This window comes from Volvox carteri, assembly GCF_000143455.1.
Source record: "Volvox carteri f. nagariensis unplaced genomic scaffold VOLCAscaffold_7, whole genome shotgun sequence".
Lineage (NCBI taxonomy): Eukaryota > Viridiplantae > Chlorophyta > Chlorophyceae > Chlamydomonadales > Volvocaceae > Volvox > Volvox carteri.
In genome coordinates this window covers 401,086-428,538 of record NW_003307550.1, presented here as the reverse complement: position 1 = coordinate 428,538, position 27,453 = coordinate 401,086, and the positions used below count along the sequence as shown (strand labels likewise).

Here is a 27,453-nt window from a genome sequence, read left to right as displayed (position 1 = left end):
TTTCACATTGCGGTCTGATGCGCATGATTTTATTTCTAAGAAGCTTCAATAACACCATGTCGTACGGGGCTACCCTACAACAGGATCCCTTCCCAAGGGAGTTTTGAGCCAAGTCGGGGAGAACACAGCTTTCCCAAGTACCAATGCTAACGGCGGCAGCGCTGCCGCCGCCGCGACCGCCGCTGCCGTACTGCATTGGATGGCCGCGGATCGGATGTCGTCGGCCGCTGTCGCTGCTGCCGCTACCCACCAACACTATTCCCTGGCACCGTCCAGCGTCTCTGACGGCGTTCCCCTGGATGGGGGAAGCAATATTACGACCACTTTTATGACCACTGCCGCACCCGAGCCTGCTACTGCTGCTGCTGCTGCTGCCGCCGCCGCCGCCGCTGGACCCGGCCTGGCAGCGGAATATTGCGGCGGCGGGCGCCTGGGACGCACCAGCCTCGGCACAACTACCACTTACTCCCGCACCGGTAGCGCGTTGCTGCTGCCGTCAGGCTCCCTGCCATCGACGCAAGGGGCTTTGCTGGCGTTGCCCAACCCGCCGTACAATCTCAGCCCCGGCGGCAGGTCCGTGATGCATGCTGGTGCCGCTACCGCCAGCACCGCCGCCGCTGCCGTACTCGCGTCAGATCCAACAAGTGGCGAGATGCGGTCTGTGGACGAGCTTACACCGCTGGATTTTGGGTTGCCGCCCTTCACACCGCGGCCGGTGCCGTTACCTCCGCAGCCGGCGCCTTTGTTCCGGGGCTCCGGCGCCGCCAGCTCGCCCATGCCCGTATTCGAAAGGCCGTTGTCGCCGCCGCCAGCAGCGCCATCGCCGCCGCCGTCACTACAGAAGCCCGGTCAAATGCTCGTACGTTTGCGAGCCGGCCCCTTGGAAAGCGACGCTGCTGTGCAACAGTATCCGGCGGTACCTGAGCGGCAGCACCACCAACAACATCTACAGCAGCAGCTGCAGCAACAACATGTTGGTTGGCGGGGCGGCGCGACAGCACAGCCTCGGCAGCTAGGCAGGGCCGGTGCAATGGCCGGGGCAGCTGCCAGGAAGACGGTTGGGAGCCGCGCCGCGTCAAGCGTGGCTTCGCCGCAGGTATGTGAAGCGAACACGGAAGCAAGCCTTTATCGTATAGGACCGCCCACTGCATATGCTTCAGATTGAAAACAACTGTTGTCGCAGCGCAGCTCGCACCTGTGAAAGCCCCCGCCCCCTTCCCCCCACGTACACTATCCGCGCTTCCCCCGGCTTCAAGTAGCGTCCGCCTCTGGTGCATCTCGCCGGCCCTCCATTCTTACGACGGCACGTGCTGTGTCGTACGTTCCGACGCAGGCCTCCGGGAAGCCGCTCCCAGTAGTCGGCCCTAGCGCGGGGGGAGCCCCCGACGCCGCCGCCGCTGTAGCAGCAGCAGCACCAGCAGGCGCTTGCTTGGCAATTAGCTCATCCGCAGCGGACCTGACCTCGACAGCTTCCCAGGGACTCATCGTCACGGGCACATGGTCTCATGCCGCCCAGGTCAGCCCTAGGTCATCTGAGGTGATGACTCGGGTGGCGGCTGTAGCCGGTCCTGCGACGGCGCAGCAGCAACAGCAGCAGCAGCTATCGCCACCTGTCGCCATGCGGACCTTGGAAGATAGCGGCGGTCGCTGGGACACAACCACATGCCCATCGACGCTTTCCACGCCTTCGCCTCTGCCTGCTGTCTACTATCCAGCATCCTCTGCCCTCGCCGCCGTTGCTGCCTTAAACGGGCCAGGCGGTGCCGCCGGCTCATCCGCTACCGTACGACTGAGCGCCGCGACGATGGGCGCCGCCATCCCGCCGGCTGCCGGATGCGTGAGTTCGGTGATGAACGGTAGTACGGCATCCATGGCGCCAGCGCCGTTGGCTTTGTCGGTATCGGCATCAGGCACGGCATTGGCGATGCCGCCAGCCCGCCAGCGGGCGGCTCGTGTGTCGGCCCCCAGCGGACCTCTTGACAGCTTTGACACGGACTCGAGCTTTGCAGCGACGGAAGCCGGAATAACATTCGACGTGGCACGGACTACGGAATACCGCACTGACGGGCTGCTGGTGGCGCAGCTGCGCGCCGCCGCGGCAGCAGCTGCGGTGAATGCTGCAGTAGTCGCCGGCACGACTGATGGCGGTCGTACGGCACTGCGCGGTGGCGTCGGCAGCGGCCTCCGCGGCGCCAGCGGTGTGGGCATCGCCAAGTTTGGACCTGGTCGTCGAGTGGCAAGCGTGGCGACTCTCTGCGGCGCTGTTGGCGGCGGCGTCGGACAGCATCATCGTGGCCCACGGGTCATTGAGCCGGCCCTCCCGGGGCCGAGCCATCCGCTGTACTACAACGCGCCCATGACGGAATGGAACGAACCCGAAGCCGTCGCTGCCGTCACCGCAGCCGCCGCCGAGGCCGCCGCCCCAGCACAAAACAGTGGTACAACACCGTGGCGCGTAGCCGCGTTTGGTCGTAAGAGCGCCCGGCGGCTCGCCGCCGCCGCCGCCGCCGCCGCCACCGCTGGGCAACAACAGCCGCAACAACAACAAGACCAACAGCAAAACCAGGGGACGCAAGGCACCAGTGCCGTATCCGCCGCAGCTCCGCCGTCGCCGTCTCCCAAGCAATCCACTATACGACCATCAGCACCCACCGCCGCTGTCGCTGCCGCTGCCGCCGCCGCCGCTGCCACGACAGGTCCTGCGCTGGCGACCTTGCTGGTAAACCCGGTGCCGGACCCGCTTGCAAAGTCTCAATCCAGCCGTACATCTGCTCCGACAATGTCCGGCCACTACTTAGCTTCCGGGATGCTGCGAGCGCATGTGTCGGCGCCGCCGCTGGTAATGCCAGCGTCACCGCTGACGTCGCCCCTGCAGGTCCCCCTGCAAGAGCCTCAGCAGCAATACCAGAGCAGACTTGACCGTGTCGCACCTGCATCATCTTCACCGACATCGGCGCAGCATTCACAGAGGATGCCGCTGCTACTTGACGAGGACAGAGTCTGCCAATGGATTGCTGTCCAGGGTCTTGCAAGCTGGCATGGCCGGCCGTCGGATGCGTGTACGGACGAAGGTGACGGCGGCGATGGCGGGCGCCGCGATGGTGGTACGGCTGTCGGTGCTGTCAACCCCTGCAGCTTCCAGGCCCCCATCATCTATCATGGAGTACGCCATGCTCTACAACAGGAGCAGCCACCGCAGCAACTGCAGTCGCCGTCGTCGCCGCTGCCGCCAGAGCTACAGCCGCCCACAGAGCCAGCCGGTCAGCTATCACACAACGCCCGCACGTCGCCAGTCCTACCACCGTACAGCAGCCGGAGAGCTCGTGAGCAGTTAGAGCGAGACTTCAACAGCTATGCCAGCGATGACGTAGGTGACGCCACCGCGCCCCGACCGCGAGATAGAACCGGCGTTGCCCATGGGCCTGGTGCTGCTGCCCGCCGTCTGCCGCCGCCGCCGCCGCCGCCGCCGCCGCCGCCGCCGCTGGTGCTGCCAACCCAAATGGTGCTGGAGGCCGACGGCGGCGGATTTCACACATCCTCCCCGTGCCTGCCCCATCAAGACGTCCCAGGCCCCTCCCCTCTGAAGCGGTATCGGGAGGTTCTGGACGACGGTGTAGCTGGGCAGCACTCGCCGGTGTTCCGCCAACACGCGGCCATGCCGTACTGCTCGCGGCGATCTCGTACATCACAGGCGGAGGACGGCGGCGGGGTTCCGGAGGATTCGGAGTACACGGTGAGATGTTGGGGATGTAGACGAAAAGAGCCGCAGGCGCGCGTCTAATGGTGCTCCAGAACCGTATTATTTGTGCGGTGCCCTGTGCACCATCACCTCTTTCATTTCGAGGTCATGGATGTTGAGCTTGTGACGGTACCCAAAGTGAACGGGGGTACGTGCCTCTAGGTCTTGGCCTGGCATCCCGCGGCGCTAAGTGGCGGTTCCCATCCAGGGTTCGACACTGACCTTCCTGAAACTTGCGGGCTCCCCCGTACCTCCCAAATTTTCCTTACGGAGGGGCCCCCGTACCAGGCTCCTGTACCGGCCGAAAACCTTACGGGGGCCCCCGTAACCCCCGCAAAACCTTTACGGGGGCACTGTCCTTGGCTGAAACGCTGTGGAAAGTGACGCTTTGCATTTTTTTGCCCTGTAAGTCGTTGTTTTCGTTATTTTCTCGCGCTTCTTGGAGGGCGGTGGATTAGGAGGCCCTTGGTCACCTCCTGACGACTCATTGTCTGGCATCGCTGGATGTTACAGACCAGAAGCTATAAAAGTATTATGAAAAGTGTAGTTAAATATTGCAGTATGAATTATGTCTGCGAAGTGTGTGGCCTTATCCTTTATATGGTCCGTCCTCTCCCCTACAGGGCCCCGTACGGCCTCTTATAAATCCTTAAAATCCTTACGGGAGCCACCGTAACCGGCCTTCGGCCGGTCCGGGGGCGGCCCCGTACGGGGCGCTTCGCGCCCCAAAATCCTTACGGGAGCCACCGAAAAGTCCTACGGGCCCTGACGGGGATACCGAAAAAAGGCCAAAAACTTACGGGCCCCGTACGGGGTGTCGAACCCTGTTCCCATCCCCTCACCCCATGCCCCCTCCCCCTCCGCCCGTCCAACACAGAGCCTGAGCGCCATTTTGTTGCGGACTCAGCAGGAGCTCACTGCACAGCTCGCTCGCAGCAGGTCTCCTGAGGTACGACACAGCAGAGGCATGTACGGCATGTACGGCAATACCGCTCCTGGATGGTGTAAACGACATCATCTTAAGGGATGGGTGCCTGGGGGAAAAGGTTTCTTTCGAGAGGGGAGTGCTGAGGGGAGGGGTGCTGAGTGGAAAGCCCGGCTTGAGGGAAAATTTCTTTTTTCCTAAGATTAAGGGGATCCGGATTCGGGATTCAGGATTCAGGATTCTTTGGGGTCCGTACGCCAATCCACTGAAATAAAAGTCCATGCGCGTTTGTTCGGGTCTGACCAGCGAAGGTGTTGCTGGATAGAGCTGGGCAGCTAAACAGCGCAGTAGGGAGGACCGCCCTGGCACCGTTTCGAAAACCCACACAAATTCCAAACTGTCATGTATGTCGTACTGTGTTTTCCCCTCACATCCGCGTTACCATTCATCAAACCACTCATGTCCACGTAAATTTCCATTTGCAGGAGGCTGCCAGGATATCGCTCATTTTGCAGGCCATTCTGCAGCGGCCAAGCCAACGCGCAAACCCCCCTGCGGGGCCCCAGGCAACTGGGGATGTGCACGTGGAGGGGCGGCTAGAGGCCCGCTGGCCAACCGGCACCACATATACCACAGTCTGGAATCCTCTGCACTCGACGTGTGGCGAAAACGCGCTGCGGCAACCCCAAGACGCATCTTCACTGCAATTGCAGCGGCAGCTGCAGCAACAGCAGCAGCTTCAGGACCAGCAGCAGCGGCAGCAGCAGCGGCAGGAACAGCAGGGCAAGCAGCAACAAGAGATGCGCCAACTGTCATTGTTGCCAACGAACCCAACTGCCCTCCGCACACGTTCTGTGCGCCGCAAGCCCCCGGTGCTGGAAGCGGTTCCGGAGCCGTCGTCAGCGTCGGCTCCGACACCGTCGTCCCCAACGTCCCGCAGCACCTCCCTGGAGGTGGCTCGATCTCCAATTATATCCCACCAGGCGGGGGTTGCGCCCTCGCTTGCCGCTTGCGTAAGAACCTCCCTTGACAGCGACCCACGGGTCAGTGATGCCTCAAGGGTCAGTGACCCACAGGTCACTGAGCCGCGGGTCAGCAGCGCAGGAGTAAGTAACTTTCAGGCCAGCAGCCCGAAGCCCAGTGACCCGCGGGTCGTTATTGCACCGGTCAACGACCTTGACCCGCCTCAACGACCGCACTTACGTCACAAAGCCGAAATCAGGCAGGCATACGGGCAGGGGCCGGGTCCCGAACACCTGCAACCCCAACCCGAGCTGTGCAGCGCTGCGCTACCAGATCGCAGTTCCCTTGAATCCGGGGTGTTGGCGCCGTTTGTGTTGGCGGCTGGGTTTGGCGGCGGCGTCGCCGCGGCTTGCGCCAATGGCGGCACCGTCGTCTCCAACAAGTCCCATACTCCAACGGCCTCACAGCCTACACAGCAGAGCAGAACGGGCCCGCAGCTTGAGAGCCATCCTCCTGCACAAATCCGCGAAACGAGCAGCCTTCCGCGCCGTACCAGCGACGGCGACGGCGACGGCGACGGCGACGGCGACGGCGGCGGCGGCGGCAACAGCAACAGCGACAGCCGCGGTGGTGGCAGCGGCAGCGGTGGCGACGCAGGGATGCCGCGGCATAAACATTTTCCCTTTCATGAAAATGAGCACGACGGGGACACACAATCTAACTCCCTCGCGAAAGGCAACGGGCTTAACTTGGTGCGCAGCCACAAGACAGCGTCTCCTGGTAGCGGCGGCGGCGGCAGCGGCGGCGGCGGCGCCGCAGTCCCCACCGCTGCCTTCGGCTCCCCGCTGCAGCTCCTCTACACTACTCAAAGAAGCAACGCCGCAAAGGTGTACATTCCCAGCTTTGGAGCCTCCGCCGGCGGCGGCGACGGCATCAGTAGCAGTACGGCGGTCTTACAACGCAGCGGTATGTCAGTTCCCACCACAGCCGCCACCGCCGCCATCGCCGTTGCCCCAGCACAGCTTCTACTCATTCGCTCGACGGCGACCAGCAGTAGCAGTGGCGACGACTCCGCTGCTGCATCTGCCGCCACCGCCGCTGTGCTGGCGTCGTCGTCGGCAACGGCAGCCGCGACGTCGCCCTCCGCCGCTGCCCTGCGAGCTCTGAATCGGGCCGCAGGTTCCAGAAGCGAGCGCAGCGGTGCGGGCTCTGTCATCGCGGTGTCTCTAGGAGACGGTCTTGCCAGCTCGCCCGCGAGTTCCAGGTTGGCCGGGCTTGACGGGACCGAGTCCGGATCGGTCGTGTTCATGACGGCAGCGCCGGCACTGGCATCAGTGTCGGACGGCGTCACGCGTCGGCTTACCCGGCGGCATAGCCAGAGCACGGGCGAGTTGGATGGCGCCGCCGCTACCGCAGGAAGCAGCGAGTCCTTGGGCTTTGGGCTCCCGCTGGGCTGGCGGCAGGGCGTGACGCGGCGGCTGAGGCGGAGTAGTGCCGCCGCTGTTGCGGGTGGGCTTCAAAGCGGTGGATCACACTCCTCGAGTTTAGCTTGGAAAGCCGCCGCGGACGCGGCAGCGGTTGTTGGTGGTGACGCGGCGGCTGGCTACGGCATAGGTGGTGGCGGCGACTCTGTTGCCGACGGTGTCGGCGTCCAGGGTTTGGGGCTTGCAGCAGAGGGTCCAGGCGGTACAAGCGCTCAAGAGGATATCCTGCGGCTAGAGAGGGCTGGGCCCGTGCAGGGTGGTGCATTCAGGGTGGGTTCAGCGGCGGCGGCGGCAGTGACTGCTGCTGGCGAGTCGTACGGATTCCAAGGCGCTGTGCAGGGTTCCTCCTCGCAACGCTTGGCGCAGATCTCCAAGGATGCAGACCCCGCCGCTGCCGCTGCCGCCGTCGCCGTCGCCGTCGCCGGCGGCTCCCATGGCACCGGACGTACTTGTGCGATACCGTCTACGCATGCGCTGCCGTACAGCGGCGACACCTTTGTTGGTGCTTGTAGCCGGCGGCGCTCCGGCTCCGGCAACGAAGCTGGCGCTGATGGCGACGGCGACGGCGACGGCGATGCCGCTGCAGATGACGGTACGGATCGCCCCTCGCAAACGGCCTTGTCGTACAGCGAGCGCACGTCAGCACTTTCGCTAGAATCGTCACCGTCCGCCACGGACGGAACCTCCACCACGTATGGCGACCGAGGTAGCGTGACGCGCTTCAGTACTCGTTCGTACTACAGCCACTTGTCGTCGCGTACGGAAACGCTGGAAGCAGATTACCTGAGCTGGCGTCAGCGGCGCAAGGCAACGAGCTCATCGCCCTCCTCCGTCACAACTTCCGTCTACCGCCCCGCCTCCCCCTCCGCCTCCAAATCCATCTCCGCTTCTCACCGCCGTACACTGGCGGTGGATCCGCAGAGTCACCGAAGCACCTGGAAATTCAATTCCCGAGATTCTGCTGAAATTTTCTTGACGCCTTTGGACGACCTGGCCAGCGGCGACGGGACCGGCGGCGGCGGTGCTAGCGCAGCGCTGCTGCATGCTGGCCGCAGTCGTGTTTTGGATGTGAACAGGCTGACGCCAGAACGTTGTTCGTCGATGGCGCCTTCAGACGATGGAGATTACGACGACGGAGGCGGAGGCGGAGGCCGAGGCAGCTACGCGCCGTCAGGCGCTGCAGGCCTGCCGACCCGCGGGTCGTCATGGCGATCAACAACGGCAGCAATGGCAGTGGCGCTGGAGCCGCCGCCGGCTTTGCCGCTGGTGCGCTCACGCCGCCGCAGTAGCGCCGTCATGGCGGCGGTGGCGGAGGCGGAGTTTGAGGCAGATTCCCCCCGGGGGGCGTGAATGGAGCGGTCAGGGAGAGAACTGTGCGATGGGAAGGAGGGGGAGGAGGAAGGAAAGATGAGGAAGAGGACAGGAGGGTAAGGGAGAGGAGATGAACGAAACGAAACGAAACCAGGCGAATAAGGGTGCGGCTGGGGCCTACCACGACCGTTGTGTAATCGTATGGCGGTTCGGAGCCATCAGGCACAGCTCCTTCCCCTCCGCCGGTGCCACAGCTGCCGCCGCCGTAACTGCCGTCCGCGGCTTCAGATCTATGTACACGTGACATTAGCGATGTGATGTACGGCATACACGTCATGCAGCCTAGGAGGACCGGACGCCGACCCGGTAGCGCCCTTGATGGCTTTGCGAGCTTCTTTCTACACGTATACGTACCATCATATCTGTATGGGAGGGAAGTTGTGTATTTGTGTTCGGGGCTGCTTGACGGCCGAGGCAGGCAGGCCGGCGTGGACGATAACGGTATGAACGACTGCCGTACATGCCAGCTCGTCCGAAAGGCCGTGTGATTGCTGCTGTTAAAACGTAAGAAGCTGTTGTATCAATACACAACACGCAGGAGGTGAGATGTGAATGATTGGGGATGAAAGGATCGAGCGGATGCGGACTTCTGGACGAGAGTTTAAAGCGGGGCAAAATAACAGGCATGAGCGGGTGCGTTGTTGAGTCTTAGTCCGCCACCAGGCAACCGGCCGCCTTCCGGACACGGGCCAAACGGAGGGCGATGTCTTCATTGGTTTCCACCTTAAAGGACGAGCTATAAAGCATTTAATGAATTGCTCCGTACATTGATTCGTACAACAGACTCACGAGGGGACCTCTTCATGTTTTGCGGGGCTTCGGACAGTCTAACAAAATTTGGGGGGGCCTGAAAGCCCTCAGCCCCCGGGGGGTGTCTTTTATTGCAACTGGGCGTTTCTACGAGTACGCGGACATTCCAGCGTATGGAACGGTTCGGAAAGACGTCCGCTCCCGGCCGAACTCGGTGCTCGGATGTGCCTCCGTACGGCTACTCTTGGCTATAGCGCCACGCACGCTCTTGAACCTGATCGTGAACATTCGTGGTTTTTAAGAGGACAGGTTGTGCCAGTGCGAGCTTACGCCCTCTTGCATGTGTGCATGTGCATGTGTGCATCTGTATATGTCTGTGTATTGAAGAGATGCCCAGAATTGCCAATGTGTTTTAGCAGGAGACTGATTTCAGCACACACACAGACGTACACACAAACGTTCGGAATGTGCACTGTCCGAGCGCAGCTGGTTGGGCTATTGGTTTATTAAGCAGCTAGCTAGCTGGCAGGCAGGCTTTTAGGCCGCGCAAACGTTTTTTTGACTTCTTCGAGTTCGAATCCTCCTCAGAGGGTTTGTTTGGGACAGTGGCAGCGGCCGGTGGGGTGAAGGAGGTGTGTTTGTGCGGGGAGGTTGCGACCAGTGGAAACAGAAGTCATAGACTTAGTGGAAAAAAATACGGGCGTGCTCGCATGTCCGTACGGCAATACCTGTACGGACAAACATTCGTTTGACGGACGGATGCGGGCCTCCGTGCGTTGAGATCCGTCCTACGTCCCTTTTCATGCTGTGCTTGTATGTGCTTCAAGATGGGTGCCGAGACTACCCTCGGCTTGCCTAAAACGCTGGCCATGTAACGGCTTTTGTTCTTGTCTTCCACAGGTTCGGGTTAGGAGAGGAGCCCTCAGTAAAACCAGCCCGTCGACTGCCGTCATGTTGGAAGCGAAACAAGCTTACTTGCACACCCGTGATGTATACTTTGACGTGCCGGACCCCCCAATCGTTACAAACAGTCAGACAACAAGGACCACCAGGGCCACACAATCAAGCCCGTGTTTTTACCCCTCCTGCACTGCAAACGTGCACCTAGAGTTCCGGAGCTGCATGTAGGATCCTGCCGTACATGCCATACGGCCAGGAAAACCAATCCGCATTCGATCTCCCGCAGCCATTTTGCCGTACTTAGGTACGAGACTGAACCTTTCAAGGCTACTTGCTAGGAGAGAGGAATTAGCCGTGTACGAGCATACAACAAACCGTTACCGAGGCGATACATGCGAAAGCCTGGGCTCGGTACGCGGTGCACTGTGCGGAGGTATCCTTTAAAAGTGTACATGTGCAGTGATGGCTGTTGCGGTGTGCCAGCACAGCACAGCACAGCATAGCGCAGAGACCGCCGACGGTTACGGGACGCGTTACGGGCTGCGTCTCACCCCTCCTGTAACAAAATAGTAGCACCTCTGTAATAAGCAGGGCGGCATGCCCTCCTAATTCCGCCACGCGATCCCGGCGACTAGTCAAAACCCCGCCCCGGAACCCTTTGGAACAACACGCCTTCGGCCAGACCATGCCAGGCTTTGCGCCAGCTAGGCAACCCACCAGCCGGCGCGCCAGAACTTCTGTTTCTCGGCACTAGATGCCTTGCGCCCTGGCATTGCCCAAAAAGCACCCCGCGCTTCTTCGGGGCTCCGGGCCCGGGTGCTGCAGCTCTGGGAAGGCCCCGCGCACCCAGCGTAAGGCCCCACACCTGGTGCGCGCCGGACTGGAGGTGTGTGTGTATGATTACATGTCCTACTCCTAATCCTCTCTGTCTATCTACTGCCGCGTTCCGAAACCCTACGACATCTAAATCATAATGCGCATAATGTTCATTCCTTGGGTGCCGGAGGCAACGCACGCACGCGCAGGTATCTATATCCACGTACAAACAACCGTACATAAAGATATGCGTTCGTTTGTAGGTATATACGTACGAGCGCCCCGGGTCGAGATTTACAGAAAGGCGAGGAGGCAGCGAAGGCCGTTATCTTCCAGTGGTAATTGCGATCGCTTTGTCCATCCAAAACCCCGACAGCGATGACGACAGCGACCACCACCTAGGGCCCCCCTTTCCAAGGTTGATGGCTGGTCTCCCTTGGGTTTGCATTGCTTTGCGGTGTGTCGCGCCGCGTCGCGGGCCTTGTGCGTCCTCGTCATGTCATGCTTGAGGCGAGTCCCAGTTGGTATGTATGTCTGCATCGTTGCACCGTCCTTCCCTTCGCCCCCTTTGGCTTTCTTCACGCTGCGGAAACCCGAAGGGGTGCCCGCCCACTCATCACCTCTGAAGCTGTGCATCTAAGCGCCCATCCCCCAAGCCAATTGCCCACTGGCCGGCGGCGGAGGGAAAGGCGCTGCTGTGGTACTCTAATCAGTTCCCAGGCCGGCTAGGACTGCTGCTGCTGCGGCTGCCTAGGACTGCTGCTGCTGCGGCTGCCTAAGCTGCCTAGGACTGCTGCTGCTGCGGCTGCTACGGCTGCCTAGGACTGCTGCTGCTGCGGCTGCTACGGCTGCCTAGGACTGCTGCTGCTGCGGCTGCTACGGCTGCCTAGGACTGCTGCTGCTGCGGCTGCTACGGCTGCCTAGGACTGCTGCTGCTGCGGCTGCTACGGCTGCCTAGGACTGCTGCTGCTGCGGCTGCTACGGCTGCCTAGGACTGCTGCTGCTGCGGCTGCTACGGCTGCCTAGGACTGCTGCTGCGGCGGCTGCTACGGCTGCCTAGGACTGCTGCTGCGGCGGCTGCTACGGCTGCCTAGGGCTGCGGCGGCCCGTCCAGAGCGGAAAGTCGCCGCCGCAGCTTCTCCTGCAACTCGTTCAACGCCCCTGCCCCCAGTGCCGCCGTCCCTGTCGGCCCGGCCCCCGGTGGCGGCGCCGACGGCGGCGGCACCGCGCTGGCGCGTCGGAACACCGCGGTACCGGCCTGCGGAGGGAACAAGTCCAGAATACGCCAGTCCCAGTCATTCGCCGTGACATGTCGATGTCGCCAGAGGGGAAAGACGAACGAGTGAAGCTGATGCCAGGGCAAGAGTGAGTCGAGGGCAAGAGATGTCGCCAGAGGGCCGGGGCCGGCGTGTGTCGGTGTATGGGGACCGCGCATGCGCGAGGGTCGTGCGTAGATATATGCGTGGTTTGCGACTTTTTGCCGCGCCAGTCCAGGGGGAGAGAACTGATTTTCTCGAACGTGGGGGCCCCCCGGGATTTACGGAAATGGAATAGCGCTGAGGGCTCTCTACGCTGTGCGATAGGATGCGTGAAACTCTCATCGATTTCGGAAAACGAGGTCAGACCGTGAAGGTGCTGGAAAGCTGGACACGATAAGCTCTCCAGCATCACAACATGCAGCACTTAACCATCGCCCCCGTTATGGCATCATCGTCCGTCATCGCCTTGGGACATAAGGCCCTGACCAAAGGCATATGCACAGCCCCCGTTTCCCCACCATGTCCCCCAAACCAAGCAACCTCGTCATAATAATGCAAAAACACAAAAGAGGACCGGATTGCAACGCAGCCCGGAATGTAGTCAGATCCCACCCTCGCATGCACTCTGTTACCGGAGTAGCAAAGCCCGCGGCAGCAGGCGTCACTGACGCCGCGGCCGCCGCCGCCGGTGCTGCCGTCGCTGGCACAGTCGTAGTTCGCAGTCCCGGCGTCGGCGCCGCCGTTGGCGTCCCAGGTGGCCTCGTACTACCCAGCCTTCCAACAGGCCTTGGCCCCGCCGTCATCTCCGCCGACGTAACCGAGCTCCCACTCTCCTCCCGGCCGGCGGTGCTAGTTACCGCATCCGCTGCCGCCGTTGCCGTATCTGGCCCTTCGCCGCCGCTACTGCTAGCCCTTCGCTGCTGCTGTCGCTGCTGCTCCGCGCGGCGCTGTATCGCCGCCGTCAGCTCGCCGCCAAACGGCGCTGCGGGGTTGCTCCAGGCAGGGGCCGTCGGCTGCGCTGCCGCCTCCGCCGCCTCCGCTGCCTCCGCCGCCGCGGTGGCCGCCTCCGCCGCCTCTATCTGAACAAGGTGCACATTTTCCCAAGTGCCCACAGCGCCCGGAAAAGTCGGTTCACATGTAACCTAATTTAAATATCTGATCAGGTGTCGCTAAACATTCTAAACGCGAAGACTCCAAACCAGAACATGGTCTAGCCTAGAGACACTCCTTGAGGTTTAAGGTCCTGGGTTCAAATCCTGGGTAGACCCCCGGCATTGTTGGGAGCTGAGATAATGGCTAGCTGCTGGGATATGGAGTTGAGGTCACAATTGATAGACCAAGATTCGCACGCTGGATTGGTGGCGATTGCCGAACCCTCTGTCTCTACGGTCGTTCGGGTGACTGGATGAGGACGGATTCTAGAAGGCAGGGTCAACCGCCTTGGGCTTGCAGTTCGTGTGGCAGTGTAGTACAGTGTGGTAATGGTGGATGGTGCTGTATGGTGTTCAATCCCAGATATGACAAATGGGGTGTTCGATTGACCCAGAAGCCTCCCACTCCGTAACAACAACAAAAACATGCAGCGCTGGTGTCGGTGCTGAGTGAGGTGCGATAGCGGGCGAAGGGTGAAGCGGCGTGACCAGGTGTAACCACACCTGGTCATTCAATTCAATTCACTTCAAAAAGCAAAGAGTGTGGTGAGCTGCGCTAGCTAGGGGCCCCTAACATCCAACACATTATCTTCCGTACTGACGAACCGGAGACGCGGTGCCGTACAACCCCCCAGTCCAAGCACGCCAATGCCCCCATGGTAGCACCAGACCGCCAGTATAAATCCCCGGGACCCCTCAGCCCTGCTTGTTGCCCATTGAAACCCTCTCTCCCGCGCCCCACCTGGCCCCTAACACTCACACACACACACACGGATTCTATCCCCTATTCTATCCCCTCGCCCCGCCGCAACGCAGGGCAGCTCGCCAGACGTTCCAGCCACACGTCCGTGTTAACGTTCCCCACGGGAGAAGGGTAACGCAGCTCAAGGTGCACACATACACGCGCGCGTCCGCTTCCCTGTCCATGTCCGCGCCCACGTACCTGCTTCGCGACAGACTGCCGCCGCCGCAGCTTGTCCGCAAGCTCCCCGCCGGCATCGGCCGAGATGACGGGCCCGATAGCCGGCGGCGGCGTGGGGCGCGCCTGCGCCGCTAGCGCCTCTTCCAGCGCAGCCTGCCGCTGCTGCAACACGCCTGCCGTACATGTCGTACATGGCGTTTAGATGTGCAAGGTGTTCAGGGGCAATCATGACACTAGCGATGACGTTTGGGGGATGTGCGTAGAAAAAGCAAAATATGGTGTAAGTGCAAACTCATCAACACGTCAAAATACACACACGCACACGCACACATGCCTGTTCTTTACCTGAACCTTGAACTTCCCTATGTTCTTGCGGCTCCCTACGTCCTCCTCAACGTCAGCCTGCCCCATTCGTACGGCTTTTCGTACGCCTCTCCCCACGCACCTCCGAGCTCCTCCGCATATATTGTGTGGGTCCGAGTTGAGGGAGTGACCTGGTCCTTCTGATCGGTGCCGTCGAGAGCCGTCTTACCCTGCGGGCGGGCGGGCGGGCGGGCGGGGAGTGGGTGGAGTGGGAGTGGGTGAGAGAGAGGAGAGGGAAGGAGGGTCGAGGATGGAGAATCGGTTAAAGATGGGGTAGGGAGAGAAGAGAGAGACCCGAATTATATGTATACACACACACTCGCAAGCACGCACGCACGCATATATGTATGTATATATATGTATGTATACATATAAATATATATATGTATACATGTACATACACACAATTCCATTTTAAGTCCGGCAATCACCGCAAGATCCACAACCAACCGCCGCCGCATCGCCACGTCGCATTACGTGCTTGGCAATCATCCTGTCGCCTTTCTGTCTGTCTGTCTATTCGTGCCGTAAATACACCTAACCTTTCTCCACATTCCCCTTCATCAATATCTCTCTCCTCAAATCCCCCAAACCCACAAGCAATACCCCGGTGGATCACCTCACCTCACCCCACCCCACCCCATCCGCGTCGCGTCGCGCCAAACCCCCTCTCCGCCTCACTCACCTTCTTCGCACTGAGCTCCGCCTGCCACGGGCTGGGCGTGGGGGTGCCGCCGTTCGCACCGACGTCCTCCCCATCAGCCCGGCGGACCTTGAACCGCATCACCTAGCCGCCACGGGGCATGTGAAGCAGAGAGCGAGGCGTGTGAGAGAACGGAGCAGAAGGGGCAGGGGAGCAAGCGCACAAAGAATAACGGCAGCAGACAGCACGGCCGAAAGCGCACACGCACACACACACACACATGCTACCACGGACTCCTCGCGTGCCATCCGCCTCACCAGTTCCGGCCAGCAACTATACTTAATTAGGAAACGCACGCGCACACACACAGACACGCATATCGTCTAATAACCACAAACAGACACACAAGCACACACACATACATACCTGCGCCAGGTTCGCCGCGTCCTTGTTCTCCACCTTGCTGTAGTGGATTTCTCGCGCAGCGGCACTGCCTGTGGCCTGAAGGGGGGAAGGGAGGGGGGGGAGGAGGGAGCGAGGGGGACCGGGGGGGGGGGGAAGGGGGCGAGGGGCAACACGTGATTATGTGATCACAGATATTGACTCCACAGGGGCAGTGAACCAAAGGGTCGACTGCCGATGTCCCCCAAGCACTGCTTGCTCCAAGAGGTATGGGGGTAGGTACAGTGGTGGGGCTGCAGCAACACACTATTGGTCATAGCAGCGCGCACAGAGGGGCACGCGAGGGCAACAACAAGTCAAGCCAAGGGGTATTGGGGAGCAGCTGCCGGGCGACACAACAAACAACGGACTGCAGGGCCGGGAGGCTGAGGGAGGCGCTGAACGAAACACCGCTGGCCTCGGGGACGGAATCGGGGGCTCGGGAAGGCGGACAATTACCAGGCGGTAAAAAATCACAACAAGAGAATGACAGCAATTGAAGAAAGAGCGCGGGGAAGGGGAGGGGAAAGACGAACCACGAACGAGTGAAGCTGCTGCCGAGGGGGAGGAGGGGAGGGGAGGGGAGGGGAGAGCGAGGGAAGGCTTTAGTCCCCTGCGGCTGCACCACCTGCAAGTGTAACATTGGTGCGGGTGCAGCTGGGCACATCGGAGCGGGGAGGGACAGGACAGGGATGGAATCCCCAGGTGCGAGGTACTGGCAGACCTTGGGTATTGTCATGTACGGCTGTACGGCTGTACGACACGTAATCTTACCTTGAGAATGGCGTCCCGTTGCACCTTGGGCAGCAGCCGACCTGCCCCCAGTGCGGGTATGCCGCCATACTTGCCCAGAATTCTGAAATACACAACCCAACCCCGAGAGTACAGAGGGTTGTGGTAGTGGGAATTATGTGGCGACAATGGTGTTGGTGCTGATAATGATAAAGATGACGACGCTGATGCTGATGCTGATGTTGATGCTGATTGACGGATGATGATGATATTAACGATGATGATGATATTAATGATGATGATGATGATGATGATGATATTAATGATGATGATGATGATGTTAATGATGATGATGATGATGATATTAATGATGATGATGATATTAATGATGATGATGATGATGATGATGATGCGAGAAACAGAAAGGATGAATCAGATGCCGATGCGTCCAAAAGTCGGTAGTGGAGGGGGAATGGACGTAGAGGGTGGGGAGGAGCTGGCAGTCTGGCCGCGCACGATGGTGACAGTGCCAGCCCTATAGGCCCCGCACTCCACGTCGCGTCACATAACTCTTTTAGTCCCGCATCGCGACACTCAAGTTGGTGTCACCGGTTTTCAGCGGTGTAAAATATATATTCGAAACCTTAAGATATAAATAAAATGAAAGTCCGCGCATCGGCTATTGCCCTACACGCTGTTTGACCTGAAGCAACAAACGCGACCTCCTGTGTCCCATCTGCAATCGACTCTTGCAGTTCCCTTCAAACCCCCGCGCGCGCACTTCCCCCAACTCCCTAGGCATGCGCATTCGCAATCGCATACACAACGTCGTCCGTGTTCAAATCACATCGGGATCCGATTACTGTTCCTGTTTTCTTTTCCAACAGCGCCGTCCCTCTGCTCCTTACTTTGCCTGCTTCTCCAGTTTGAATTTGAGCAACTCCGGGTGCACGATCTTACTGCTGGCCTTGCGCCGCTGACCGATGGTCAAGACCCCACCAGAGCCGTTACTTGGGCCCCCTGCTGCTGCTGCTGCTGCTACAGCAGCTACTGTAGCTGTTGCAATCGGCGTCTCTGACCCCTCCTCGCCGTTTCCGTCGCCCTCCGCCTCGTCCTGTGGGTCCTTCTGGGGCGGGGGGGAAAAGGGGTGTGCGTGTGCGTGTGGGGGGCCGATTCGTGTGATGCAAGTAGGGAATCGACTGCCGATGTCCCAAGGGGGGTTAGGGGGAAGAGATGGGGAGGGGCGGACATGTCCTGGTCTAGAGCTGCAGCGATAGAAAGGAAGTGGGGACGCAGTGCCGGCGAGATGCGGGTCTGTCTGTCTGTCTGTCTGTTCGTGTAACTGCCAAGCAGGCATGCAATAAAGATTGTGTTCTCTGTAGCAGCGGGTCATCACCCCTTTGCAATCCCCCTTGTTCACATGCAACCCCAGCTTTGGACACTGTCGGCAACCGACCTTTTGCTTCTTGCATCATGTGATTGGCCCCCTTGCCACATACATACATATATACACATACATACATGCATACATACATGCACACCTGGTCATCGCTTCCATCCGCGAGCTCTGATGTGGGTTAGCCGCGCCATTGAAAAAGTGACCAGGGCCCACCCGCCCGCACGTGCACGTGCACAAGCGGGACAAAGAGGGAGAGAGAGAGAGAAGTGGGTCGGGACAAGGGGGATGGACCGGGAGAGAAAGAGGGAGCGAGCGAGAGAGAAAGAGGCGTCACGAGCGTACAGAGGACAAATTCCCGAGTTTGGTTGGGTTCATCTAGCGATACAGATTGAATGCAGGGCCGCTACAAGGCCGCCGCCCCAAGCCCAGGCAGCAGCGGCGCATGCCATACATGCTCCATTCGGGGGGAGAATGGTGTAGTAGAGTGACAGGGCAGGTGGCACCAAGAAGGAAGTAAGCGCCAGGACGTTTGTACCAGGAAGGACCGGCAGGGGGAAGTTGGCGGGGAAAGGGGCGCGGAAAGAGGAAAAACGTGAACAAGTTCGGGGATGGTTGCAGAGCGGCAGGGGATAAGGTAGAAAGGGGAGGGGAGGCCGGGTGAAAGGGAAAGGAACGGCAGGGGTAGGGGGAAACCGCGCACTGTGTGTGTGTGTGTGTGTGTGTGTGTGTGAGGGGGCCCGGGAGGGGGCCAATGGCATCCCGCGTGCTTGCGTATGCTTGGGTGGGGATAGGGGTTCCTGTTTAGCAGCGACCCGTGATGCAAGGTGCTGGGGCCGCTATCGCGCGAGCGGATGCGTGTGCCGCTTCAACGCACATGAACCATCCCCTTTGGCACGAGCTGGGGTGAGTCGGAAGGAGCAAGTTTTTGGGTCCCGGGCACTGTGTATCCTTTATGTTTTTTTGCGTGTGGCAACAACAGCTCTTACGCGGTGCTGACGAATCCGCACCTTGGATGGCCAATCGGTTCGCTTCTTCTCGCAGTGCTTCCACGTATGCGTTTGCCCGTGCGTGGAAGTTGGTAAACATCTCCAGCTGCTGCTGGTGGAAAGCTATTCCCTTCTCTGCCTCATCTAGGACCTCCAAAAGCCATTCATCATCTGGTTGCTTCCTGCACGATTACAACAACACAGGGCATCGGTTGTCCGGATGATGTGCACCCATGCGGCAGGCCTTGCCGTGCACCAAATGACCAGCTTCACCTGTTCAAAACATCCACGATGTTGCCCAAAGCAGCAGCACGCCGCTCACACGCTCGCTGAAACGTAAAGAGAGTCTCGCGGGCTTCATCTAGACAGAAGTCATCTTCAGTTTCCATATTGGGAAGACCAAGATGCAGGACCTAGTGAGATCGACTATGAGGCATACGCTTTCCTCTCGAGGTCCTGCCAAGGTCAACCTTCGGAGTTGAACGCTTTGCTAAGCGTGGATGGGGAATCATGCCGTGACATTTACATGTTATTTACGCGTTGCGTATAGGTTTGCCGTGTGCACATATCTGGTATTCCAGATTCCACCACACCTGCCGGCCCATGCGGGCCCAACTGCATCCCAGCTCGCCTTGTAAGGATCTATCAACGATTAGAACCTGAGCAACCATCAGGTAACCGTACAATGTTTGTCCTGAGATGACATGAATTACACTGGTGTCAGTGATTCGACCAAGTTACCGAGTCCCTTACAATGTGCTCCTTGGCATATCGACAGCAAGGGAAGCAGTGCAGGATTGTGATATAGAGCTTGTCATAACGATTGCTTTCTACAAACTCTATGGCGTGAAACATAGAGTCACACTCCAAACGGGCCTATGGTCAGTTAGTCGGTAGCGGTTGTCTGATCACCAAAAAACAGCTGCGCCCTGCGCGTGCGCGTGGCCCCTTACGAGTGGCTAAAACACTAGGTAATGCAAAATAGCAACGTCTTCCCATCATGTTGCCTTACAGAGCACTTCATCTACCCATCCCTCGCCGAGGCCGACGGCCGCTATGTTTTCCATTCTTCTCCAGCGGTCGCATAGATGCAAAGACAAATTATATAAAATCTTATGGCAACTGCTGGGTCGCAGAACATCAACATGAGGACAAAAGCAACACCGTTGCGCACAGCCATGAACATCCTCAACCAATCCTCCTTATCATAAATCCTCTAAAACCTCCACACAGGTTACTTGTAATGCCTAGGAAGGGTGGCATAACGAACAAATGTGCACGCAGTGCCATTACCCACGTGAATGTATGCTTGCGTGCACACTGTACCCGGCAGGTACGCACATGTACACATGCGCATACATGGGAATTTATGGATTGGTATAAGTTTAAACCGCTTGTAAGCCTGGCAATATGCATATGTGTGGCGCATGTAGAACGGTTAACTACGTGCGTGCCTTGCGGGCGTTCCGCCAGTGGTAGATTATAATTTGTATTTTGAATGAAATGAAGAAACATCATAAAACAAAAGGCGACATAGCAAATCGTAAAATTGCTGGAAGGTATTGCGCCCCTAGTTAATGGACGGTGGTGATCAGGGGTAGAGATCCGACCAGGAAGGGAGTTGGGCCGCTATCGACCCGGCAATTCCGTTGGATGCAGGTGGAGGGCGCGGAACCTGAGCTATCCACTGAGAAGTTGACTAGGTTGACTGGATGAGGGTGCCCCGACATACCGGGGAAGGCAGGGTTTCGTAGGGTAGCTGCTACGGGTGAAGATATACCCCTCTGCTTCACACATCATGCATATATACATACATATATCAAGCATTACTGGTAGAGCATGCACCAACGCCCCCGGAGGTTCCGCAATCGAGACCAGTCAAGGTCGAAATGTTTTTGATGGTGGAAGGTAGAAATGCTGGTCGATGCTGATCTGGGATAAAGTTAGCCTGCGAGCTGATCAGGGGCCGCCGTCGATCCGGCATTTTCCATTGGGAGCCGGTGGTGGGTACGGACTCCGTACCCGTAAGGATTTTAAGGATTTATAAGAGGCCGTACGAGGCCCGTAAAGTCCCCCGTAGGGGAGAGGACGGACCGATTGCCGACTGCCGTGCAAGGTTGTAGTACCCTTTGACCATATATAGGATAAGGCCACACACTTGGCAGACATAATTTATATTGCAATATTTAACTACACTTTTCATGATACTTTTATAACTTCTGGTCTGTAACATCCTGAGGATTTTGATAATGAGGAGGAGGACGAGGATGAGGAGGACGAGAAAGAGGAGCAGAAGGGATGGGCGGCCGCGGCCCCGGCGGCCAAGGCGCTTGGCTTTCACTGAGTGTGCCGTGTCCCCGAGTGTAATGGTTCACGAGAAAATAACGATAATAACGATTTACAGGGCAAAAAAGTGCAAAGCGTCACTTTCCACAGCGTTTCAGGCAAGGACAGTGCCCCGGTAAAGGTTTTGCGGGGGTTACGGGGGCCCCCGTAAGGTTTTCGGCCGGTACAGGAGCCTGGTACGGGGGCCCCTCCGTAAGGAAAATTTGGGAGGTACGGGGGAGCCCGCAAGTCTCAGGAAGGTCAGTGTCGAACCCTGGTACGGAGCTTGAGCGATACACGAGAAGTTGGCCAGGATGCCTAGGTGAGGGTGCCCCAAAATCCCGGGGAAGGCCGGGTCTGCCGGGTAGCGGCCGCAGGGTGAAGATGTAACCCCCCTGTCTCACACATCACACATCATACAGCAGCCCTAGCAGGGTTCCACCACTTCCAGTGCTGTATCACGTTCTGTCGCCAGCGGACAGTCGATACGCTATAAATATGATATTGTTTATGTGATGTCTTACGTTGCCAGTGCTTGAGTAACTGGGTAGGCCTGGCTTGACTCGATTATTATTACTGCTTGCGACAGGTTGCGACGTCCTATCGATTCAAGGTTATTAAGCACAGGAAGTATTGTGCAGTTACTTAAGTAATGGCGAAAACCTTTTTGATCTGTGAACGCGTGGATATTACAGTTTGGAAGGGTCGTCAGTGGCCTACGGTCGGCGGCGGTTTAGCTGCACCTTTACCCCACCCTTTCAAGCCTACGCATGGCCAAGAAAAGCAGGCCAGCGAGTTGTCAGAAATACATGCATGTCGATAGATAGGTGCCATTGGCGTACGTATAAAAATATCAGTATCATCATCATCAGCAGCAGTAGTAATAATAGTGTTTTCCGCACAAGCAAAAGTGTATGGTTACTCGATCGGCGGCAGCAGCAATACAGGCCGCTACTCTATAGGGTAACGCACTCATATGGGCACACTAGCTTTGGTATTCGGCGGGCGTGTGCGGGCAGATATATACATACGTACATACATAACACCCATAAATGTATGTACGTACGTGTGGACGTTCCGCCCTGCGGCGGTTAGAGGCGGCAGGATGGGCATGCTTCTCTGCCCATGCCCTCTCCTCCCGCCAAACAAACCCATAATAGCCATCACGCTGGAACCTGGCCGCCCAAACAGCCACCACCTCATAGCGCACGGCGTCAGGCCGCCTTACCTTACGTTGCGCGACAAGGCTTGGGTAAGCAATAGTTTGAATTGGCTGCATCCAAAACATCGCATCCCGATTTGCAGCCTCGCTCCAAATCATCTATCGTGAATACGTCAGGCAAACTGATGCCGCTCGGGTTTTGACACCAAAACTGATGAAGAATTGGATTATTAAACAGTGTTTTGCCATAGGCGACCCGTCCCATCTCATAAACTGTCTCTGCGTGCTGTTAGCCGCCGTTACTTACGATGCACCCGCATGTATGGTTTCAACGCGGACTCCTAGTCGGCAGATATTAAGTCAAATAGGCTGCTTGAGCGCCAGAAGGATAAATTGGCGTAACGTAGCGTTCGTTAAAGCCGCTGCGTGCCGCTCGCTCGACGAACCCCCCTTCGGCCTCGTTTCAGCTTTGCCAGCAGCCAGAAGTTAATTATTTAGAGCACAATAATTCTGTGAGGAAGATGACTGGTGTCGGTTCATCCAATCTTGCGCATTCAACAGCAGAGTTTTCATGGCCGTTTGAATTGTGTAGGTGATGACGCGAAGTTCATAGTACTGTTGTCTGTGTTGTATAATTATGAATGTCAGCAGTGGAGCGTGTGCAAGCTTGGCATAGTGTCATCATCGGCGGCTTGCTGAAGCCTTACTTTGTTATTTGCATGCGCGGGCGGGATCAATCTCGTCCAAGTGGACTGCAGCTTCAGTTGGTCAGAATAAGGCAAGATGCACAAACAGTTCACCGCGTACGTTTCGTTGAGCACAGTTCCCTGCATTCCCGACGCTATTTCGATTGGATAATTCTTTTCCACAATTTTTGATACGGAAAGGCAGTAAGGCAAGCTAGTGAGACAGCCTGAACGCTTCTTAGCGGCAATGATATTTGCTTCTCTATTTTATCAGAGCGCAGCGTAATTCGGGGCAGCACAAATAGCTGCTGCTGGATCAACTGCTGCTGAGTATACCGTCCTGTAAACTTTCCCGTTTTCAAGCTTACCAAGCCCTACAAGGTAAGCCGACCGAGAATACATTTCCCTCTGATAAAGGTCTGACGTTGCATCTTGAGTAGCCGCAGGTTGGCATAGGGACAGCTGTACAACCCTTGTACTTCTTGCCCGTGCATATCGAACTCTCTTTTGGTTGAGATCCTCTAATCTGGAACATGAAATTATAGGCTGCAAGCATCGTCACTTACTTTAAAATTGGGCGGTTTAAGCTCCCGTCGTGGTACTTTCGGCTGAGTCTCTCCCAGCGCATGTTAGGTCGTAATTTAAACATAATCTTATCTTGAGGACACAGTCGTATCAGTATTAAAGGGTTTTAAGCTCTTGGGCGAATGCTTGGCCATCCCACGTGGGCCTTTTCAGGCAAGCAAAGTTGTCTCCTGACCATTCCACAAGAAAGAGGACTGGACAAGGCATTGTCAAGGTGCCAGAAAGACGCCTATAACTAATGTGGCCTGTGCATACGTCCTAACCGTCCTAATTTTTCTGCTAGGTGCAACACTATAGTGTTTCAGTGGAGGCGAGTATACTCGCCTCCTTCCCTTGCTGCTCGGCGAATTCTATCAGGCCGCCCAACGAATGGAAAAATTCAAACCTTCCTCATCCAACGGTTGATTTGGACCTCTCTGATCGGCAAAAACACGCCATAACGCCCCTGGCTGACCAAATTCAGGTGCTTGGCTCAAAGGCGTGCAGGACTCTCGTCCGAAGCTCTTCATATAGCAGCGTACTCAATCTGCCGCAGCCGCTGCTATTGGAACCAGTTACGCGGGGAGCGGGCGTGACGGTTGACAACGGTATAACAGCGGCGGACGTTTAAAGGCAAGGGGAGGATGTGGACCTAGGTGGGTGAGCTTGCATCGTCATAATGTCCTGGTCTTTTTGGGGCCACAAACGAGTTGAGTGCACGTCGTCGGCCATTATTGCGCCGAAATCTGCCCAGACCATCTCATGACATGCAAATCCTGTCGCTGAAAGCCTCAATTGAGCTGATGTAGAGGTGCGGGGTTGGGCTGGAGTGCGTAGCTTTGGCTGGGCTGCATCCTATGTTCAAACATGCGCATCAGCTTAGCTGCTCGTTGCTCAGCAGCTGCAGCTGGCTAAGGCGCGCGCAAGGTCATGCTTGCAGCAGCGAGGATAACGCAACACGCTAGCCATGTTACGTCGGCGATCCCATTCATTTATTAACCAGCACGGGCCGTCTGCAGCGGTTATCCTATCCGCTATTATTATGCGCCTCTCGCCGCCGCCACTTGCACCCGCCATAGGCGGTAAACACGCAAGGACACTAATACGTGTGTGCCGTAGGCCAGCATCTACCACGTAGTACTTACTAGGTCTAACTCATCCCGCTCCACATATTCCAGACCTTACGTTGTGAAGTAAGGAAGAACAATATTGGATCTCACTACCGAAGACCCAACCTCTCAATACGAGCTGCTGCTTCCGTCGGTGTACGAACGTACCGCGTGCACCTATAGCTAATAACACATCTGATTGCGCACTAAATACCTGGCCGCGTACCCACGCGCGCGAAATGACCAGCGGCGCCCCATTCCCGGCTCCAGCGGGCCTTGCTTACTTCTTACTTCTCACAAAAAGATGCGGCTGGCTGAGGTTGTAATAATGGCTCAGGCAGCATGCAATCAGGGCCGGTTCAGGATAACAAACGAACGTTTTGGATGTGCGTGGGATGGCGGGGATAAAGCTGCCAATATAGAGAAAGATATATAGCTGGTAAGTACCACCCCTAATCGCGCGCCGACTAGCACCACCTGCTCGCAGGCGCGGTCTTCAGGTTGACGGAAGTAAAATCAGATGCATAGAACACTATTTAAAGCTCTCTGTTCGTCGTTGTTCTTTCTGTTCCATCCAAGAACAACAGCAGCGGCGAACGGCGGCGGGCTTCGAAACCCATTGAGAAACCCATTGAGAACGATGATGATCTGCTAGAGGCACGAGCAGCAACTCCTTGTGCGTGTAACATCTGTCGTCGCACCCCGCCCACCGCCTAGCGTACCGCCTGCTGTTGCCGTCGCTGCTATACGTGCGCATTGCTTATTGTCTATCTGCTGATTGCATTGTCTTTCCCTGCCGCGAGTCCCGATTATTCAAGGGGGGCCTGTTTAATCATTACTACTCATCAGCTAGATAGCTACGCAATAATTCCTGCTAGCCTCGCTTATCTTACGTCCTGCCGGAATGCCAGGACACAAAGCCATCTATGTGTAGCTGGCTATATGTGGCTACCTAAACAAAAGTAGAAATCGCTTAAAAATAAGAAGCACACGATCAACTACAAAGTTTGTTTGAGGTACTATTATTAGCTATTAGCTACAGCAGTTAGGGAGGGAGGGTTTGGGCTCGCACTATTAAATTAAATATGGGATGATGCTGCATGCGATAGATGGCACACAGCTGTTCCCTTACGGCGGCCTGTATGTTTAGTGGCAACAAGCAGAGGGCATGCATATATTTGAATTGGGATTCAGCGGATGGCTACTTGACTAGCTAGCTAGGTTGATAGTTGATATGCTAGTTAGCTGCCCCGTTCGTCTGTAGACCAGCAGCTATTTTTGTAGGACTATCTCATGGCATGACCTAAAATCCTATACCATGATTCAATATGTTATCTATTTCACGGTCCTGTCTATTATACCATGATCCTTTCTATGCGCCATGAAAAGTTTTACCGACGGAACGAACCGCAGGCAGTGGACAGACAGGTGCTTACTGCTGCCGCTACACCAGCTTCGTCCGCCGTGTTGGCGAGCGAGATGCGTACCGCTATATCGAGGTGCGCTTGTGGGCCAGCAGCAGAGGAGCACCGTAACAACGCTGCAACAGCAACAGCTTTCGTTGACATTCTGGCTCAATCTTACCTGCAGACGTTCCTATGCACCATCAGCAGCAGTGACAGCAGTAGTGGTGGCGGCAGTAGCAGAAGCTAAAACTCACCTCTCGGGTTTCGCCCAGGCGACATATACCCACTGCTGTTGGCAGGGACGTCCGCACGCGCGGCTGCTTACTCTGAGAATTCCGTTGCTTGACAAATTTTGCTGCAAGTTTTCTCACTAAAAATTGCTACCGGCGGGGCCGCTGGCTTTGGTTGCGTGTGCACAAGCTCGATGGGCACTACACTACTCCTCGGACCGCCGCCGCCGCCGCAGCAGCAGCTTCAGGACGGTAGCGCGACTCACATAGCAGTCTAGCACGACTCACTGGATAGCTTTTGCAAGCGCTCGTGCGCTATCATGGAAAGGGCCGCCCCCTCATCGCCACCTGCAGCTGCAGCGACGGTGGCATCCGCAGCAACCGCTGTCGTGGATCCAGAGCAGGGTGCATCTGCAGAAGCTACAGCCGCTGCGTGCGTTGAAGGGATGGACGCTAGCTTTGCGGCAGCAGCAGCAGCAGCTGCCACGGCTTCGGCAACAATTGCAAGGACCAACTTGGTGGAGAGCACAACAGCAAGCCTGCAGCAGCAGCAACAACAGCAGCAGAAAAGGCGCCACATTGATCATCCCCAGCAACAGGCTGACAATGGACAGATTCAGAGGCATTTGGAACAGCAACGGCAGCAGCAGCAGCAACGGCAGCAGCAGCAGCAGGACCGCCTGTGCAACCAGGCCAACGATGGCAACATCGGCGCCTGTACCGCACAACAGCACCACTACCGCCACCAATCAGCAAGGGACTCCAATGCGCAAGGATTGCGGCAGTCGCAGCAGCAGCAGAGGCGGTGGCGGCCACTGCATCGTGATACAGCCGGAAGCCGAGAGGTTGCCGCTGGTGGCAGCAGAGGCCCCACGGAATTGGGAATTGGAGCAGCAGCAAATGGTGCGCCCGCATATATTTTGCGAGACGTTTTTTTTAACTAAGAATGATCACAAGGCTTAAAAGAGCCAGGAAAGCGTAGAACAACTGGAAAGCATATACATATATATATATATCTCTTTTCGTCGTCCGGAAATAAGACGGAAAACTGCAGCCACCAGAAATAAATGGAAGTTACTAACATTTGAATTACAGCAGCAGTAGGCTAGCTAGCTAGGTAACACCAG

At 57.5% G+C, this 27,453-nt stretch overlaps 3 protein-coding genes across 3 annotated transcripts; 1 reads left to right on the top strand and 2 right to left on the bottom strand.

The window, feature by feature from the left end:
* Positions 1 to 328: 328 nt before the first annotated feature.
* Positions 329 to 8,461, top strand: VOLCADRAFT_87899 (uncharacterized protein; the record flags this gene model as incomplete). Its single annotated transcript, XM_002947687.1, has 8 exons — positions 329 to 573; positions 607 to 715; positions 842 to 1,096; positions 1,334 to 3,323; positions 3,570 to 3,733; positions 4,617 to 4,688; positions 5,531 to 5,770; positions 6,479 to 8,461. The coding sequence occupies 8 exons, from the start codon at positions 329 to 331 to the stop codon at positions 8,459 to 8,461; spliced, it is 5,058 nt and encodes a 1,685-aa protein (XP_002947733.1).
* Positions 8,462 to 9,913: 1,452 nt separating this feature from the next.
* On the bottom strand, positions 9,914 to 19,233 carry VOLCADRAFT_87898 (uncharacterized protein; the record flags this gene model as incomplete). Its single annotated transcript, XM_002947553.1, has 13 exons — positions 9,914 to 9,960; positions 10,850 to 10,997; positions 12,840 to 13,286; positions 14,302 to 14,453; positions 14,726 to 14,813; positions 15,329 to 15,430; positions 15,713 to 15,787; positions 16,264 to 16,281; positions 16,502 to 16,583; positions 17,368 to 17,435; positions 18,001 to 18,026; positions 18,866 to 19,026; positions 19,118 to 19,233. 13 exons carry the CDS (start codon positions 19,231 to 19,233, stop codon positions 9,914 to 9,916), a joined length of 1,530 nt encoding a protein of 509 aa, XP_002947599.1.
* Positions 19,234 to 25,735: 6,502 nt separating this feature from the next.
* On the bottom strand, positions 25,736 to 27,241 carry VOLCADRAFT_87897 (uncharacterized protein; the record flags this gene model as incomplete). The annotated part of the gene is made up of 5 exons (XM_002947552.1): positions 25,736 to 25,828; positions 26,275 to 26,286; positions 26,351 to 26,385; positions 26,615 to 26,755; positions 27,067 to 27,241. 5 exons carry the CDS (start codon positions 27,239 to 27,241, stop codon positions 25,736 to 25,738), a joined length of 456 nt encoding a protein of 151 aa, XP_002947598.1.
* Positions 27,242 to 27,453: the final 212 nt, after the last annotated feature.